Raw genomic sequence first — 14,655 nt, 5'->3', positions numbered from 1 at the left:
TAGAGGCAACAGGGCTTCCTATAGTGTATATAAAATGAAAAACATACATGACTAAGGCTACCATTGACAAAGCTTCGGGAAGAACACCTCAGGTACTAATGGTGCATTATTCAAACATTGGAACAGAGAGCTATGTACATTTGTGTATCTGTGCATTCCCGTATGTGCAGTCATGTATGTGCACATACATAGGGAATCCTGGAAACCTGTGTTTACAGGTTGCCTTATTGCACCAAAACATACTCTTAAGTTCAGGTCTCTTTCACTATCAAGAGTTGTTTCAATCTATGAGAAGTGTACAGAGTCTGAAACTGGTGGAGGAAAGAACAGATCCCCATTTCCTATCTCCAGGCAATATACTCTCTGGCTAGATCTATGGTAGAATCCATAGCAGATGGAATATAAGGCAAGAAAGCACAGTGTACAGAAGGTGCTGTGCCACCAATAACAACAATTCTTTAAACTTTTTATCTTTACATTTGCCTATCAAAGTTTTATGTGCATAGCCATTCTGTTTTCCAAACTTGCAGATACAGAAACTGATGATCTAGCCTGTCTCTCCATACACAACATTCACATAAGAGATGGAGCTGGTCCTCTGCCCTGTAGCATCCTTCTTCACTCTGCCCGGCTGCCTCGCTCACCAAAGACCCACTCATCGTAGCACAAAGAAGCAGCTGCAGGTGTTTCTGCTTTCAGTAAAAACAAACTGAGGGGAGGCGGGGTAAGGACGTTGGACAACATTGAGGGACTGTCATCTTTCTTCCCTCACAGTTCACTAGTGGATGAAAGTATAGATAAGTTTAGGGAACTGTTAAAAGAGAGTCTTATCTGCAAAGACCCAGCCAAGCAGTAATGGGGTATCCAGCTTTGGGTGTCTAAAATTCTAATGAAAAAAAAAACTCGAGCGGACACTGGAGTTTAAGTCTCCTTTGTCTTGTCTCCCACTTGTCTTGTCTGGGGTGTTTAAGCCAGTGGGGAGTTCTCTCTCTCTCTCTCTCTCTCTCTCTCTCTCTCTCTCTCTCTCTCTCTCTCTCTGCTTTGTGAGTCCCCGGAGCTGTCCTTCCTTGTTTACTTATTTAGAAGTCAGCAGAGGAAGTGGTAAAGGAAACTAGCTGAGTCGTTTTCTCAGAAGAACCATATTTGTTCACAGGGGAAGCCGTTGCTTTTTGGAATCTAGCTACAGCAGAAAAGACGCCTGTTCAACAAGGGTGTTGCCGAGGGCAACTGGGAATCAGAAAAGCCAAGGGCACCTCAGAGACCGAGATCTGGACCATTTCTCCGTTTCATGGCTGCAGTACCTCTCCTCAGCTTGTGAGCGTCCCCCTGAACAGCAGCCATGGCCTTGAAGAATGTGCCCTTTCGCTCTGAGGTCTTAGCCTGGAACCCGGACAGCCTCGCTGATTATTTCAAGAAGGTGAGTCTTTTACTTTTGGGCTTCTGGTTGCGCTGGCATGCCTTCGGTGGGGTGGCTAGAGACTGGAGGGCAAGCACGGACAGAATACAGAAAGTGTACAAGAGAGTGGTGGACTTTCCACCTACAGCTAGCTACCTAACTGGGAGCAGGCAGTCGATTGAGCTCCTTTGCCAATGGGTCCTGTAGAGAAAGATATGGGCTGAACAAGCCCCTAACACATACTGGCTGTGCACCCAGTGCTCTACAGACTGTCCCCACTGTCACAGGAGTTCAGGGTTACCATATTAATGATCTGCACTGACACCATTGCATTGCTACAACGTCAGTATTTTTGCTGAGCTGAACACTCAGTTCAGGTCGGAAGTTCTCAGTCTTATGTCATGGGGGTTGCATTGCAGTCATGCCTGTTTAGCTTTAAAGCACATGCTCTGAAGTGCAGAGGGTCTCTGTGGTGAAGGCTACTTACTAGGAAGGGAGAGATGGAGCCTGGGATAGGAGCAGGCTGGTCTGGAGGTAGAACAGAAGGCTGGATGAACAATGGTGTTATGATGTCCATTGTTCATGACCCCGGAAGAGGGCTAGAATCTCTTTATTGGCCAGAGTCTCACTGGAGCTTTATAAGAATTCTAAAAAGCAGGTCAGGTGACAGACAGGAGCCTCGGGATAGTTAGGGACATGGACGACCTCAGCAGATTTAGAAGTTGGGCTGGACCACAGTTCTATTGTTCTGCCTTCCAGGCTAGGAGGAGATAGTCAAGGGTCCTTTTTTTTTCCTCTGATAGCAGGGACCACATGTCTGTTTAGGTATATCCCTAGCCATATAACTTCCCTAAGGCGCTTATACCATAAGAGGTCTTATGAGCTTCTATTGTCCCCATGCCTGCAGACTGGCTTCAAGTTCCACTGATATTGCAGGCAGTGATGATGATGATGATGATGATGATGATGATGATGATGAGCTTTAAAGCTAAGACCAAAGAAGTCATCTGCTTTGCCCTTCTTTTTTTCCGGAAAAAATGGAAACCCAAGAGAATAGAATAGCCTCATTGGGGCATACAGTCAAACCTGTACTCTATCCAGTGGTTCCTTCCTAACCAACAGAAGAAACTGAGGATTTTGTGCAGGTGTAATGTGCCAGGAGCACTGCCCACAGATCCTGCTATTTGTCGCCCTTTGGGCATCTCATTTTGGTTACTTTTCTCTTTCAGCACTGTGGGTAGGACTACAGTCAGGCGACTGAATTTTGAAGCATGCTTTTGAGCTACTTTCCTTAACTAGAAACCAAGTAAGCTATGGCAGAAAGGTTAACATTGCCATGGTGGAGTGAAGTCCTGAATTAGGTCAATAGAGCAGTGAGAACGGACTCGAGAATTAAGGCAGGGAAGTTCAAGGAGGAACTAAGAGGCACAGAAAGGTCCCATATTGTCCCATATTCAGGCATAACTAGGAGATCATGGAACCCCAGGGTGCCACAGATAATGTGTAGGTCAGTTCCCTTCTGCACAGGGTAGGCTGTGGGTCCCAAGTAGACATCACTCTGAGTACAGGGAAGGAGGAGGTTTCTCCTCAGGGATCACAGACCTGGGTAAAAAGCCACATTCCAAGGACAGGCCTCATCTTCTGATGGGAAAGAACCAAGTGGAGGACTGAGGAAGCTGAGGGGAAATGGGCGATCCCAGAAGGAGCACCCCCTGCCACACACACGGATGAGACCCTTCCGATTAGAACTCACTGGTTCCCCCAGAGAAAACACTCTGTGAAATGACCACAAAGTCATCCAAGGATGCTCTTAGAGGGCTGTGTACCATTTAAAGGGTTGACCGGAAGTATAATACCTGCAGAAGCAGTAGGGTTGGGCTGCTGGAACTTCTACCCAGTTCTGGAGTCAGACACACCTTGGTTTGAGGTGTGCCCTTTCCAGCTACCAGCTAGCTTGGAGACTTACTGTTAGTTACTTCATATCTCTGTACCTAACCAGTGAAACAGAGGTATGGACAGTAGCTAACCAGATGACATGGAAGTGGGGGTGAAAGGAAATGTGTGTGAGGCACCAAGTTCCGAGTTATCCTTTTCTTCTAACCAGAGCTTGACGTGGAGGCTCTGCCAGCCTGGGAAGGCTTTGTGTCCTATTGCCTGAGATATGTGTGTGTCTTGCCCTGCGTTTGTGATGGCAACTGTGAGGACTAAGGCCACAGTCTGCATGTCCCAACCTCTTCCAGTTGGATTAGGCCTGGCAGGAGAGCATTCCTGGGCCACGCAGTCTAGTCACTGGCTCATAGCCTTGCGTTCTAACCCTGTTAAACATACCTCACTATGTGACCTTAAGCCAGACCCTTCTTCCCTCTGGGCCCCAGTCACCATCATTTACAAAGCTGAGTAACTGCTTGGTCAGTGTCTAATAATCTTGGAAGCTAATGAAAATTACTTAAGGTGCTTCTTAAAAAACACAGATTTTAGGTCCCAAGACTCAGATCTTACTAGACTGCGTCAACTGTCTAGGGTCAAGACTGGAGCTCTAGGGTCTAGGGTCAAAGTCAGTATTCTGCAGAACCAGCAATCCATCTGATAGTGATCGTAGTAAAATGAATTAAAAGAAGCTGGCAGTTCCAAGAGCCTGCTGCACACGCTGCATGTGGGTCAAGGGAACAGCTGGGTATGGCAGCTACTACCTGCCCTCAACATTGACCTATAAATCAGCTCCCTAAGTGCAACGTTCACTCTGCCCTTCTAAATTATGAGGTGACAGCATCTATATGTTAAAATTGTTATTATTGAGACAGGTTCTTGGAGTGTATCCCAGACTTGGTCTTGGACTGACAGCATTTCTGTCCTCCTCCCTCCGTCTTCTGGGTACTAAGGTTAGAGGCACGTTGCCACCATGCCCAGCTATATTTACTTTTTACATATTGTTTTTGGTCATAAGATAAGAAATTGATTTTAAATTTTTCTCCGAAGAAGATTGAACTGTTGGTGAGAAGAATCTAAGGTCCTCAGATAAAAAAAATATCCTATCTTAAATTCCCCAGGCCTCAATCTTGGAGGTATTTTAGATGTGAAATTTTGTGCTATTGAGGACAGAGGCACACAACAGTCATAGGGTAGCTTTGAACACTAACCAGGACCTTAAAAACACATATTTCTATTGATAATACGACTCTATTCTGAGAATTTGACTTCAGCAATTTACCTTACATAGAAAAAAATTAGGCAAAAGAACATCTCCTATGCATTATATGCTGTCTGGGCATAGCATTCGGCTGTACTCTTGGTTACTCACTGTGGGCACTTATGTAAGCGGAACGTTAAAGCCACGCTCTGCAGCTCAGTTGTCACATGTGTCACCTCTCCACCCATGCAAGTCGTTTAGCTTTCTGTGTCTCACCTGTCACCCATGAAACTGGAGGATTAAGAGACTTACAGATGGGAGCTCTGAGGGCCCGCAAGGGAGCTGTGAGAGCAGGGCCTGCCACATGCAGGGCACCCACTGCTAACCAGCTCATCCCTGGGCTGAGAACCACCTGCAGGTTAGATGTGATGGGGGTGACTCGGCACATGTGGTCCTCGACAAAACATTTAGAACATGTACATCTCAGTACCAGACAGTGTTTACATTGTTCTTTTTTGGTCACTTAAGGGGGAAAAGTCACAGTAACAAGCCTGAACAGCAAGTTGATTCCTCCATCATGTTTAGAAACAGGGCAGGCATAAATGATTGAAGTGGTCACCTATTTTGGGGAGCCACAAGACAGGGGCTGGTGTTTGGTGTTTTTGCTGTCAGTTTTTGTTTGTTTGTTTGTTTTTAACCTGCTCTCCTGCCTACTGGGTGGCTACCCTTCTTGGCCTTTGAAGACAGTGTTTTCCCAGAGGTTCTGGTGCCAAGGACTAGAATGCACAATTTCTCCATTTCGGACAGTCCCAAGGGGGTAGTGAAAGTCTGGCTGAGGTGGGGACTTGACCCCTCTGTTAGACAAAGGATCAGGAAGGGGCTGGCTAGCCACAAGTACCACAGATTGCTAAGCTCAGGGGGAGGCAAAGGAAAGGACATGCTGATGACACCTTGTCCTTCTCTGTGCAGCTGAACTACAGGGACTGTGAGAAGGCGGTGAAGAAGTACCACATTGATGGCGCTCGGTTTTTGGTAAGTCCTTTGCAGTCTCACACATTGAAACCAAGAATGTGCTGTGTTCTGCCCAGCAGCTACAGGGCCAACCGAGCTACCTGGTCCCTGAGACTTCCTATGGTCAATGTCTGTGGTCAATGCCACAGAAAGCCCTTTGTTTTGTTTTTTATCAAACAAAGTCTCTCTCTTTCGCCCACTCTCAGTGTCTGTTCAGGAGCCTTGTCAGCTCTTATACAGGCAGCAAGATACTCTCCAAAGACATATGCTGAAGGAATCTCAGCATAGTTTAACCATCCCTCACCGCACATGCACACACACACATACAGACACATACACACACATGCATGAACACACACATACTTACACAGGTATGCACACATGCATGTGGCACACACATACACATGTACAGACACATACACACAGACACTCACACACACATGTGGAAACACACATACATGCGCACAGACACACACACATGCACGGACACACAGACATTCACATGCGTGCATGCATACATACTCACATGCGTATGCACACATGCATGCATGCACACACACACAAGTGTGTACATGCTCTCACACACATGTATGCATGTGTACACACACACACACACACACACACACACACACACAGACACACACACACAGAGTTACAGCTTGAAATTCTGCTCAACTGTCATGCATACCCTTGTGAAGCCCAGGTGGTTAGCAGGAGAGACCACTGAAAAGCTGGAGATTTTCCCTCCTAGTTGCTAACTCTGCATACACACCCACCGAGTGAACTAAAGGGTGACCAAGCCCCTTCATCTCCATCTCCTCCTACTTATAGACTATGCATACTGACTGTCAAACAGGCATGTGACGCTATTCTCCTCATTGTAATTCTACAAGCTTTAAATATAGCCCCATGGTTCAGGTCCATGTTGAGTTCATGCCACCAAGGGAAAAGAGACCTAGCTCTGATGAAGGCAGAGGCACTTGGCTGTAAGGGAGGTGGTTGTCAAATTGTATGTCCATATGTCAGCAAAATAGCTTGGCCATGAGACTTCACCCAAGTTGAAAGGGACCAAGAGATCACATGCTGCAGCTTGCTACCCAACACACCGACTCATTCTTTAGATGCCTCCCTGCCTTACCCCCTGCTTCAGTTGCTTTAGGGATGGCAAGCTCACTCGCACCCTCAATCTCCCATTCCTTCCTGGGGACTTCTGAAGTCTGAAACGAGTCCCTTTTTCATCGTAGATCACGCCATATGCTGGGGAGAGAGGAATCATTCCAAAAGGCTCCTGCCTTCACGAAACCATTTTGTTTCGGTTTTTTTGTTTGTTTGTTTGCTTTCTTTCTTTCTCTTTTTTTTTCAGCAGAAAGATACCTCAAAGAAGACTTTCAATCACCTCATTTACACATGAGTAAACATATGCAGAGGTGTTCAGATTTTTTTTTTTTACCTAAGTCACAAATCTAATGATTAAACCAAAGCATGCCTTTCACTTAGTCCTATACTGTGCACATCATTAGCAATGTTATTGGTCCATACTAAGCTTCGAATGAATAGAATGCCTAGAGTTTTATTGTTGTTATTTTTGTAACTACACTCAACCCGTGTGCTTCATTATGATGCTTTGGCATCGAGAAAAGAGACACCACTTTGAGTAGAGAGGGAGGGCAGCATCTTTGAAGAGGGTCCTGGTTGCCCTATTGTCCTGGCTAATCTTGAGTAAGCGTTTGTCCCCTGCCCCTAACTCCCCCTTTGCTTCCCTCTTTGCCAACTGAGGGCCACGTACAGGGTCACAGTGGGGGATAATAATGTCATTTCTCTGCTCTGTGACTTTCCCCCAACTCTCCATGTGAGCGTCACGCCTGAGCTGACATGATATGATGGTTGTTTTCCTTGTTCGAGAGATGGTATCTGAACATCTGTGTCCTCTGGTCTAACCTCTGGGACCCACCAGCTCTTCAGAGAAATCAGCACATCCTACTCCCCCCTGGGGATAGGAGGGAATGAAAAGGGGGCGGGAGGGGCCCGAGAGCGGGGAGCAGAACCCAGGAGCTGCCGCTGAAGCTGGGGTATTCTGAAGTGCACAGTCCAGCATGGGTGATCCAAGCTCTAGTTACTCACTTCACACCTCTTTGTCCTCTAGAATATCCAGGACTATTCTGCTATTGAACACAACAGCGCCTGCCAGCCTCTTTCCCTTTGCCTCTCCCCTCCTTTCTCTCACTCTGCCATTCTCTTCCTTCTTTAATGCCGGAACTACTAGCCCCCCACCCCGTCACATTAGCCTTAATGGCACTTTTGCTTAACACTGAGGAGAAAGGAACGCTCTGTGTGTGTGTGTGTGTGTGTGTGAGAGAGAGAGAGAGAGAGAGAGAGAGAGAGAGAGAGAGAGAGAGAGAGAGAGAGAGAGAGATATGGAGATGTTGTACTTTGAAAAGCTCTAAGGAAAGAAGGAATGTACTTGATGTGTTAACTGGAAAGGTGTGTGGCCTTTCTCAAGGAATAAAAAGTACACAAGTGGACACTCCGGATTGAGACTTGTGGAGGAAGCCCCTAAACTCAGGCTCCATCCAGCCTGTGGAGAGCCTGGGGGTTGTGTGCTAGTCATCCCAAGATGGCTTCTAGTACCAGATCTATATGACAGGCCAGATCAAGAAGGGAAAGGCAGAGACAGAAGGGGCACGGTGCTTGGTGAATGCATCCTTACCCCCTTTGCAAGAAAACAGAAGAATGGAACCACCCTTCTGCAAATCCTTATCTCGTAAACTGCAGATTACATCTTACTGGCCACAAGTGAGTCATGTGACTCCACCATCTCCAAGGTAAAATGGAGAGTTAAATATTTTGTAAAACTCATTTTCCACCCTGAACCAAATTCAGGTTCTGATAATAAGGAAGACGCAAAGAATGGGCATTGCTGGCGAGCGGCCCTGTCTGCCGCCTCGCCTCTCTCTGGATCCCTTTCCTGAGCCCAGAATAGCATTGTGATTCCAAAAGCTACAAACTAGCTCCAGTAAAGGCCAGCCCAGAATGGCAGGAGGGTTTGAAAGAAGAGGTGGAGAAAGTTGTGTCATACAGCAAAACCTCCAAAGCCAGTCTCAATATTTCTCACCTTCCTTCCCAGCTGCTGTCTATGTTCTAGAAGCATTCCTTCCTTCCCATCATGCTCCCATCTTCTGTCTCCAGCCATGGTCACATGGTCACATACTCTTCTCCATCTCATCCTCCCTCAACTTTCCCAGCATGTGTCTTCTTCTTCTCATTCTCCCTAAGCCCCCTTCAACCCATCACACCACACTCTGACAACAGTCTTGGTCTTCCACCTTCTGGGTACATGGCTGTTCCCTTCATCCTTTGTAACCTGGGGCCTAGTCAGAAAAGGCACCACAAGTCAACAATGGCTGAGCCTGAAGCTCCAACAATCAGGTTGCCAAGACACCTCAGTCCGAGCTCCTCTCATGTCGCTAGACCCTAACTGCTTCCTTTCCATGTACAGCTGGGTGTGGACCTGAATCATTTGGGGTGAAAATAGAAGGAGGTTGCCAAATTTTGCCCATGAAAACAAATTCTGTTTGGTTTCACAAATTTTTTTACCCATGTTTGTTTATTGAAATCCTTTTCACTTATAACTCAGGAGATTTCACATCAAATTCCAATTTCAAGATCCCCTTTGGAAAAAGCAAGCCTCCCAAAGGGTGTTGCAGAGACCATGGTGCTCTGTCCTTCCTTTGTTACCCACCTGACCAGGACCCTTCCCGTGTGTGTCTTCTTTTCAGAACCTGACAGAAAATGACATCCAGAAATTCCCTAAGCTGCGGGTCCCGTGAGTATACGCTTGGTGGGCAGCAGGATGGGAGCAGGCTGATGTAAGGACCTGTCCAGGGGAAGGGAGCCAGGTGTATACTGATGCCATGTTTAATGGTAAAGCAGGTAGTGGGGTGGAGGACAATGGCAGGGGCTGGGGAAGAGGAACCACACTGACGAGGTAGAAGAAGGAAGTAACAGATGCAGCCCTGCTAGTGGTTGGATGCTTTCTTTGCCCAACACAAACTTCGACATAGGATTGTGTGTTTCGCTTCCTGTCTTTTTGATGGGGTAGCTTGGGCCTATGAACACAGTACCAAAGTCAAGAGACGCCACGCTTTCATCATGGCATCTTTTTGAAGATTTATTTTATTTTAAAATGGTGTGTTTGTGTATTTACACGTGTACGTGAGACTAAAGGTGCACTCATAGGCCAGAAGAATGTGTCAGATCCCCTGGAGTTAGAGCTACAGGCAGTTGTGGTGCCGCTGATGTGCGTGCTGGGACAGAGCTTGGACCCTCTGTTAAAAGCAGTACATGGAGCGGGTGTGGGGGTGCACGCCTGTAATCCCAGCACACAGGGAGGCAAAGGCAGGCCGATCTCCGTGAGTTTGAGGCCAGCCTAGTCTACAAAGTGAGTCCAGGACAGCTGAGTCATCTCTTTAGCTCCTCGTGGCATCTTCATTGACTTGTTGGTTTAAGATTTCAGGACTTCTGGTTTCTGGTTAGTAAACAAACGTGTACCCAAGTAGATAGTGGCAATGGAGATGATTTTATCTGTCTATACTGACTTCTCTGAAGAGCTGCTAGTGGCGTAGTGTTAAGAAGAATGTTGAGGAAAAGGAGCTGTAATTAATTAAGTAATGTCAACCCTGGGTACTGAAATGGGTCATAGCAATATGTATATTATGACATGTATTTTTTGTCATCCTAGCAGAAGCCTCACATGTTCAAATTATAGAGGCCAGGCAGGTGGTATAAATATACAAAGTAGGCCAGGCTGCCAACACAAATCCCTTTCGAGTTCTTTCTTTTTGTTATCCTTGAATACAAGTGTCTCTTGAGAAATATTTTTACACTGATAGAAGGACAGGAGATCATGATTTTGAAGGTAACTAATAGAAAGGTTGGTTGATGGTGAAACAGTAGGGAGCAGGGCTGGTTATGGCAAATCACACACATCACGTGTTCTAGCCTGAGAACACAGCAGCCACTCAGCTCGGGCCAGTATGGACCCATTGATGGCCAGTCTTCAAACTGATCAAAAATAAAAAAAAAAGCTAGAAACATGAGTTCAAATGCTCTATGTCTCAATCTTTAAAATATTGGCTCAAATGTTTTTAAACATTGTAAAAAATCAAAATAAAGTTGCTCGTGAGTTTGACTTGCTCTTGGTGCTACCAGTTTGAAACAACTACTTTGGGCATTCTCTTGAGTTTTTTTATTCTCTTGTCCTAAGGTCCCCAGAGTAGATAATGCTGCAAAGAAACTATCCCAGAGAAGTAGGAAGCTGGAAGATTCCTTGAGTACGTAGGAACTCCAGAGAAGTTCAAATAAGTAAAATAGACTAAGCCTGGCTATTGGGTCTCCTTTGTGCAGAAAAGTGAATGAAATGAAAGTATTAAGGGCTCACTTTTGCAGCTGCCAATCTTTGTTAGTTCTCCCTAGGTTTATTATTTATTTATTTATTTATTTATTGGTAAGGGCCAATGGATGATTCAATTTAGGTTAAGTCAAAGATACGGTCCTATCGGCCCGCCAGTCATACCTCAGTGGCTATCAACGCGCGCCGACTACTGTAGCGGCCCGTCTTCATTTGCTCTACTTTGCTCTACCAGTTGTCCTACTTTAATATCAGTTGTTGCTGTGAATCTACTATGCCCAGTTTATAGACTGGCCTTTGTCATACGTATGCCTGTACAAGTAGACTCATCATATATATTATACGAGGCTTAGTATCACCTATATCTTCAGGCATATCTGCTAGGGGACTTCCTGCGGACAAAGGGGGGTGACTTTCTATGGGGAGTACAGGCAGAGGACATTTCCCGAGTGACTCTCGAAAACAGAAACCAGAGTTCTGGGGTACAGGAGTCAGAACTGTCGGCCTTCGGATACTTTAGGTTTTGCTCATCCTGTGTTTTGAAATCACCAACGGTTTCACGGAATTTATTTCTTCAAAAAGAGATGGAAAGTATAATTCGAGGTCCATAGTCTATTGTGACAGCAGTCAGGCAAATCTGCTGTCCAGCCTCGTGTTGAAGTGGGGTTCGTTCTCATGAACTTACTGTAGTTGTTGCCGAAAAAGCACAGTGACAATTCCTATGCTTGCCCTCTGTTTCCAGTCCCCAGCCCTGGGCAAAGAGAGCTGGGAAAGCCTACATCTGATGGATCCTCAAGTTGAGGAGGCAGAGCTGAGACTGCAGGAGACTGGAGTCCACTAACCAGGTGCCAGAGCAGAGAAAGCTGGATAGACGCAGTTCAGGGGAAATTCCTAGCATCCTTTTCTAGTAGGTGCTAGTCAGCCTGTGTATAGGAGGAAACTTGTGCCTGACCTAAAAACACTATCCAATCAGACAGGTAACAGGAACTAAAGGGTTGAAAATGGTGCTTGTTTCTACCAGACAGGTGTCTGGATGCCCAGATTTGGAGGAGAGTGCACAGAAAGGGTGTGCCTCCAAAATGAAGAATGACCAGTCCTAACCTACAACCTATTCTGATTCAGCCCAGTGAATCTTAAAGACAAGGCAGAGGTGATACAGACTGTTTTTTAAGCAACTTTAGTACACCTCAAACAAAACGTGACTTCTGCAGAAGCATCCGTGATCAAACAGAAACACAGCGTGCAGCGTCTAGTCAGTAATTAACAAGGAAAGAAATAGGGAACTGTGACCCTCAGTGGAGGAAAATAGACATAGCTCACCCAGGTAGCTGGAGCTATGGGAAAGGAGCACAGTAACTGGCCTCCATGTGTTCAAAGTCAAGCTGAGGCACAGGAAACACAGATATGCACAGAACTACTTGAGATGAAAGTATCTGAGATGGGGAGGTAAACTGCGGTCGTTTCACTGTTTCTCGAGAAATGAGGTTTTTACAGAATCACTTGTCAGTGTCCTAGTTACTTCTAGGTTGCTGTAATCAACATTATAACCAACAGCAACTTGGGGAGGAAAGGGTTTATATGACTGGCAGACCACAGTCCATCATCCGGGAAGCCAAGAAAGGAACCTGGAGGCAGGAGCTGCAGCAGAGACCTCCAAGGAAGAAAATAAGTGCTTGCCACTTGCTCCCAGGCTCACAGAATGGTATCTTTTTTATACAACCCAGAATCATCAGTCTACAGGGCACCACAGTCCACCATGGGCTGGACCTTTCTCCATCAATTAGCAATCAAGAAAATGACCCATATTCTTGCCTATAAGCAACTACCTGGGGATAACTTCTCAAGTGAGGTTCCCTCTTCTCTGGTATCTCTAGTTCATGTCAAGTTGTCAACAACTAATCACACAAGTCATTGAATGAACATGGACACAGAACAAGAGAGACTACCCAAAGTCTAATGGAGGAGAAAGTATCACCAAGCAGAAGGTCACTGGGGAGCTGGGGGCTGGCTTAGGGGCAGAGTGCTTGCTGAGCATTCCTCAGGCACCAGGTTTGCTCTCCAGGGCCTGAAGTGGGCAGAGCATCTGGCAACTGTGGATCTAATTCAACTAGCTGAATGTGCAGAAGTAAGGTTCTCAAAAGATGTACCTGCCAAGCAGAGGAGATACAGAAATAAAACACACGAGGAAACAGTGGCCGAGAAATTCCTAAGTTGGATAAAAAGCGTGAAGTCCACAGATTCAAGAGGCTTCACAAACCCTAAGTCTAAGACACAGATGGAAGGCTGCGCTGTGATGCATTACCATCAAATGTCCCCAAAACAAATGGAACAAATAGAAATAAACAGTGAGGAGAAAAATCAGAGTAGTCAGAGAAGAGGAAACACATGGCCCCCTGAGGAGTGACTATAAAGACGAGTGAGGCAGGGAGGCTTCTGTCACAAACAAGGACACCAAGAAGACCCTTAAGGAGCAGAAGAAGCAGCCTCAAGATCAGCAAGTTATTTCAGAAATGAAGGCAGACGCTTTAGCCAGCTTGTCTTGACTTCGTCTTCACTACGCTTAGGGCTACTGCGCAAATAATCAAAATAATGCCCTGATAACTAATAGTCTGTGAGATTCGTGTTTCAGTTAGAGACCTCAAAGCACATTTCTGCCTTTGGTCAAAACACAAGCACGATAGAATGGGAGCGGTGGTGGCTGCACTTGCTCATCATGTAGAACTGTGCCCGGCACTTAGTAGGCATTCAATAAATGTGTGTTGTCCTAATGGCTGACAAGTGCAGGTAAAACAGGACTACTTCAGACATGTAAAATCAGAAAGAACTCATCGCAAAGGCAACACTCCAACAACTGTTAGAGAAAAATCTCCCAGGAGGAAGGGAACGGCACCTGCTGCCAATGTGGATCTTCATGGAAGGAAGCAAAGCATCGGAAGTAGTGGCCACGTGCCTGTAAATATATGGTTGACCGTTTGACAACATCTGAGTTCCATCTCTCAGTTTGTATACAAATTACTATTTCATGAATACTTCATTCATTTGGCAAAATGACGCTAGATGCCTACAATGTCTCTCAAGACTTGTCAGTGTGGGACTACAAAGATAAAGGATGGATCCACACAGAGGATGCTTGAATTGTAACACAAAGGGCAGGTAACGGTCTGTTGGCAGTCAGACATAGTGGTGCATGTCTGTAATCCCAGCACTCAAGAGACAGATACAGAAAGATCAGGAGTTCAAGGCCAGCCTCAGCAACATAGAATGAGTTAGAAGCTAGCCTGGGCTACGTGAAACCCTGTTGCCAAAAAGAAAAAAGAAAAAAAAAAAGAATGAAGGAAAGGGAGGAAGATAAGGAGCAGTAACAGGAAGAAAGGAACCGTGGAACATTCTAGGGGAAGGAAGCATATTATAAAAGCACAGGGGATAGGATACTCATTGGCACTACTACTGTGTGAGAGAGTCTGGGGCATGTGCAGGAGGGCAGAGGAAAACAAAGAGGTGAACACAGCTAGTTGCTATGTGCTGTTCACAATTTGTTAAGGCCCCTGACCCTCTGTAAGGGTTAGTGAAGGGAGTGTGCCAGGGAAAACATACATCTCGGATCTGCCCAAGATCTGCCCATCAAAGATGACTTAGAGAACCAGCTGAGGACATGAGAACAAGTGAGATACGGGCATCCCTGTACTCACAAGAGGCTGCGAGGACCCTGGGCAT

At 46.0% G+C, this 14,655-nt stretch overlaps 1 protein-coding gene across 1 annotated transcript in view; it reads left to right on the top strand.

The window, feature by feature from the left end:
• The first annotated feature begins 809 nt into the window (after positions 1 to 809).
• The window catches only part of LCP2 (lymphocyte cytosolic protein 2), a 45,081-nt gene continuing 31,235 nt past the window's right edge, over positions 810 to 14,655 (top strand). The window contains exons 1-3 of the mRNA XM_084762900.1: positions 810 to 1,417; positions 5,493 to 5,555; positions 9,311 to 9,357. Of these exons, the coding sequence (XP_084619026.1) occupies positions 1,340 to 1,417; positions 5,493 to 5,555; positions 9,311 to 9,357 (188 nt within the window). The 5' untranslated portion in view covers positions 810 to 1,339. The remainder of the gene's footprint in view (positions 1,418 to 5,492; positions 5,556 to 9,310; positions 9,358 to 14,655) is intronic.

This window comes from Acomys minous (genome assembly GCF_964271855.1).
Source record: "Acomys minous genome assembly, chromosome: 16".
Lineage (NCBI taxonomy): Eukaryota > Metazoa > Chordata > Mammalia > Rodentia > Muridae > Acomys > Acomys minous.
Note: the sequence above shows the minus strand (reverse complement) of the source record. Positions and strands in the feature narration are given on the sequence as shown.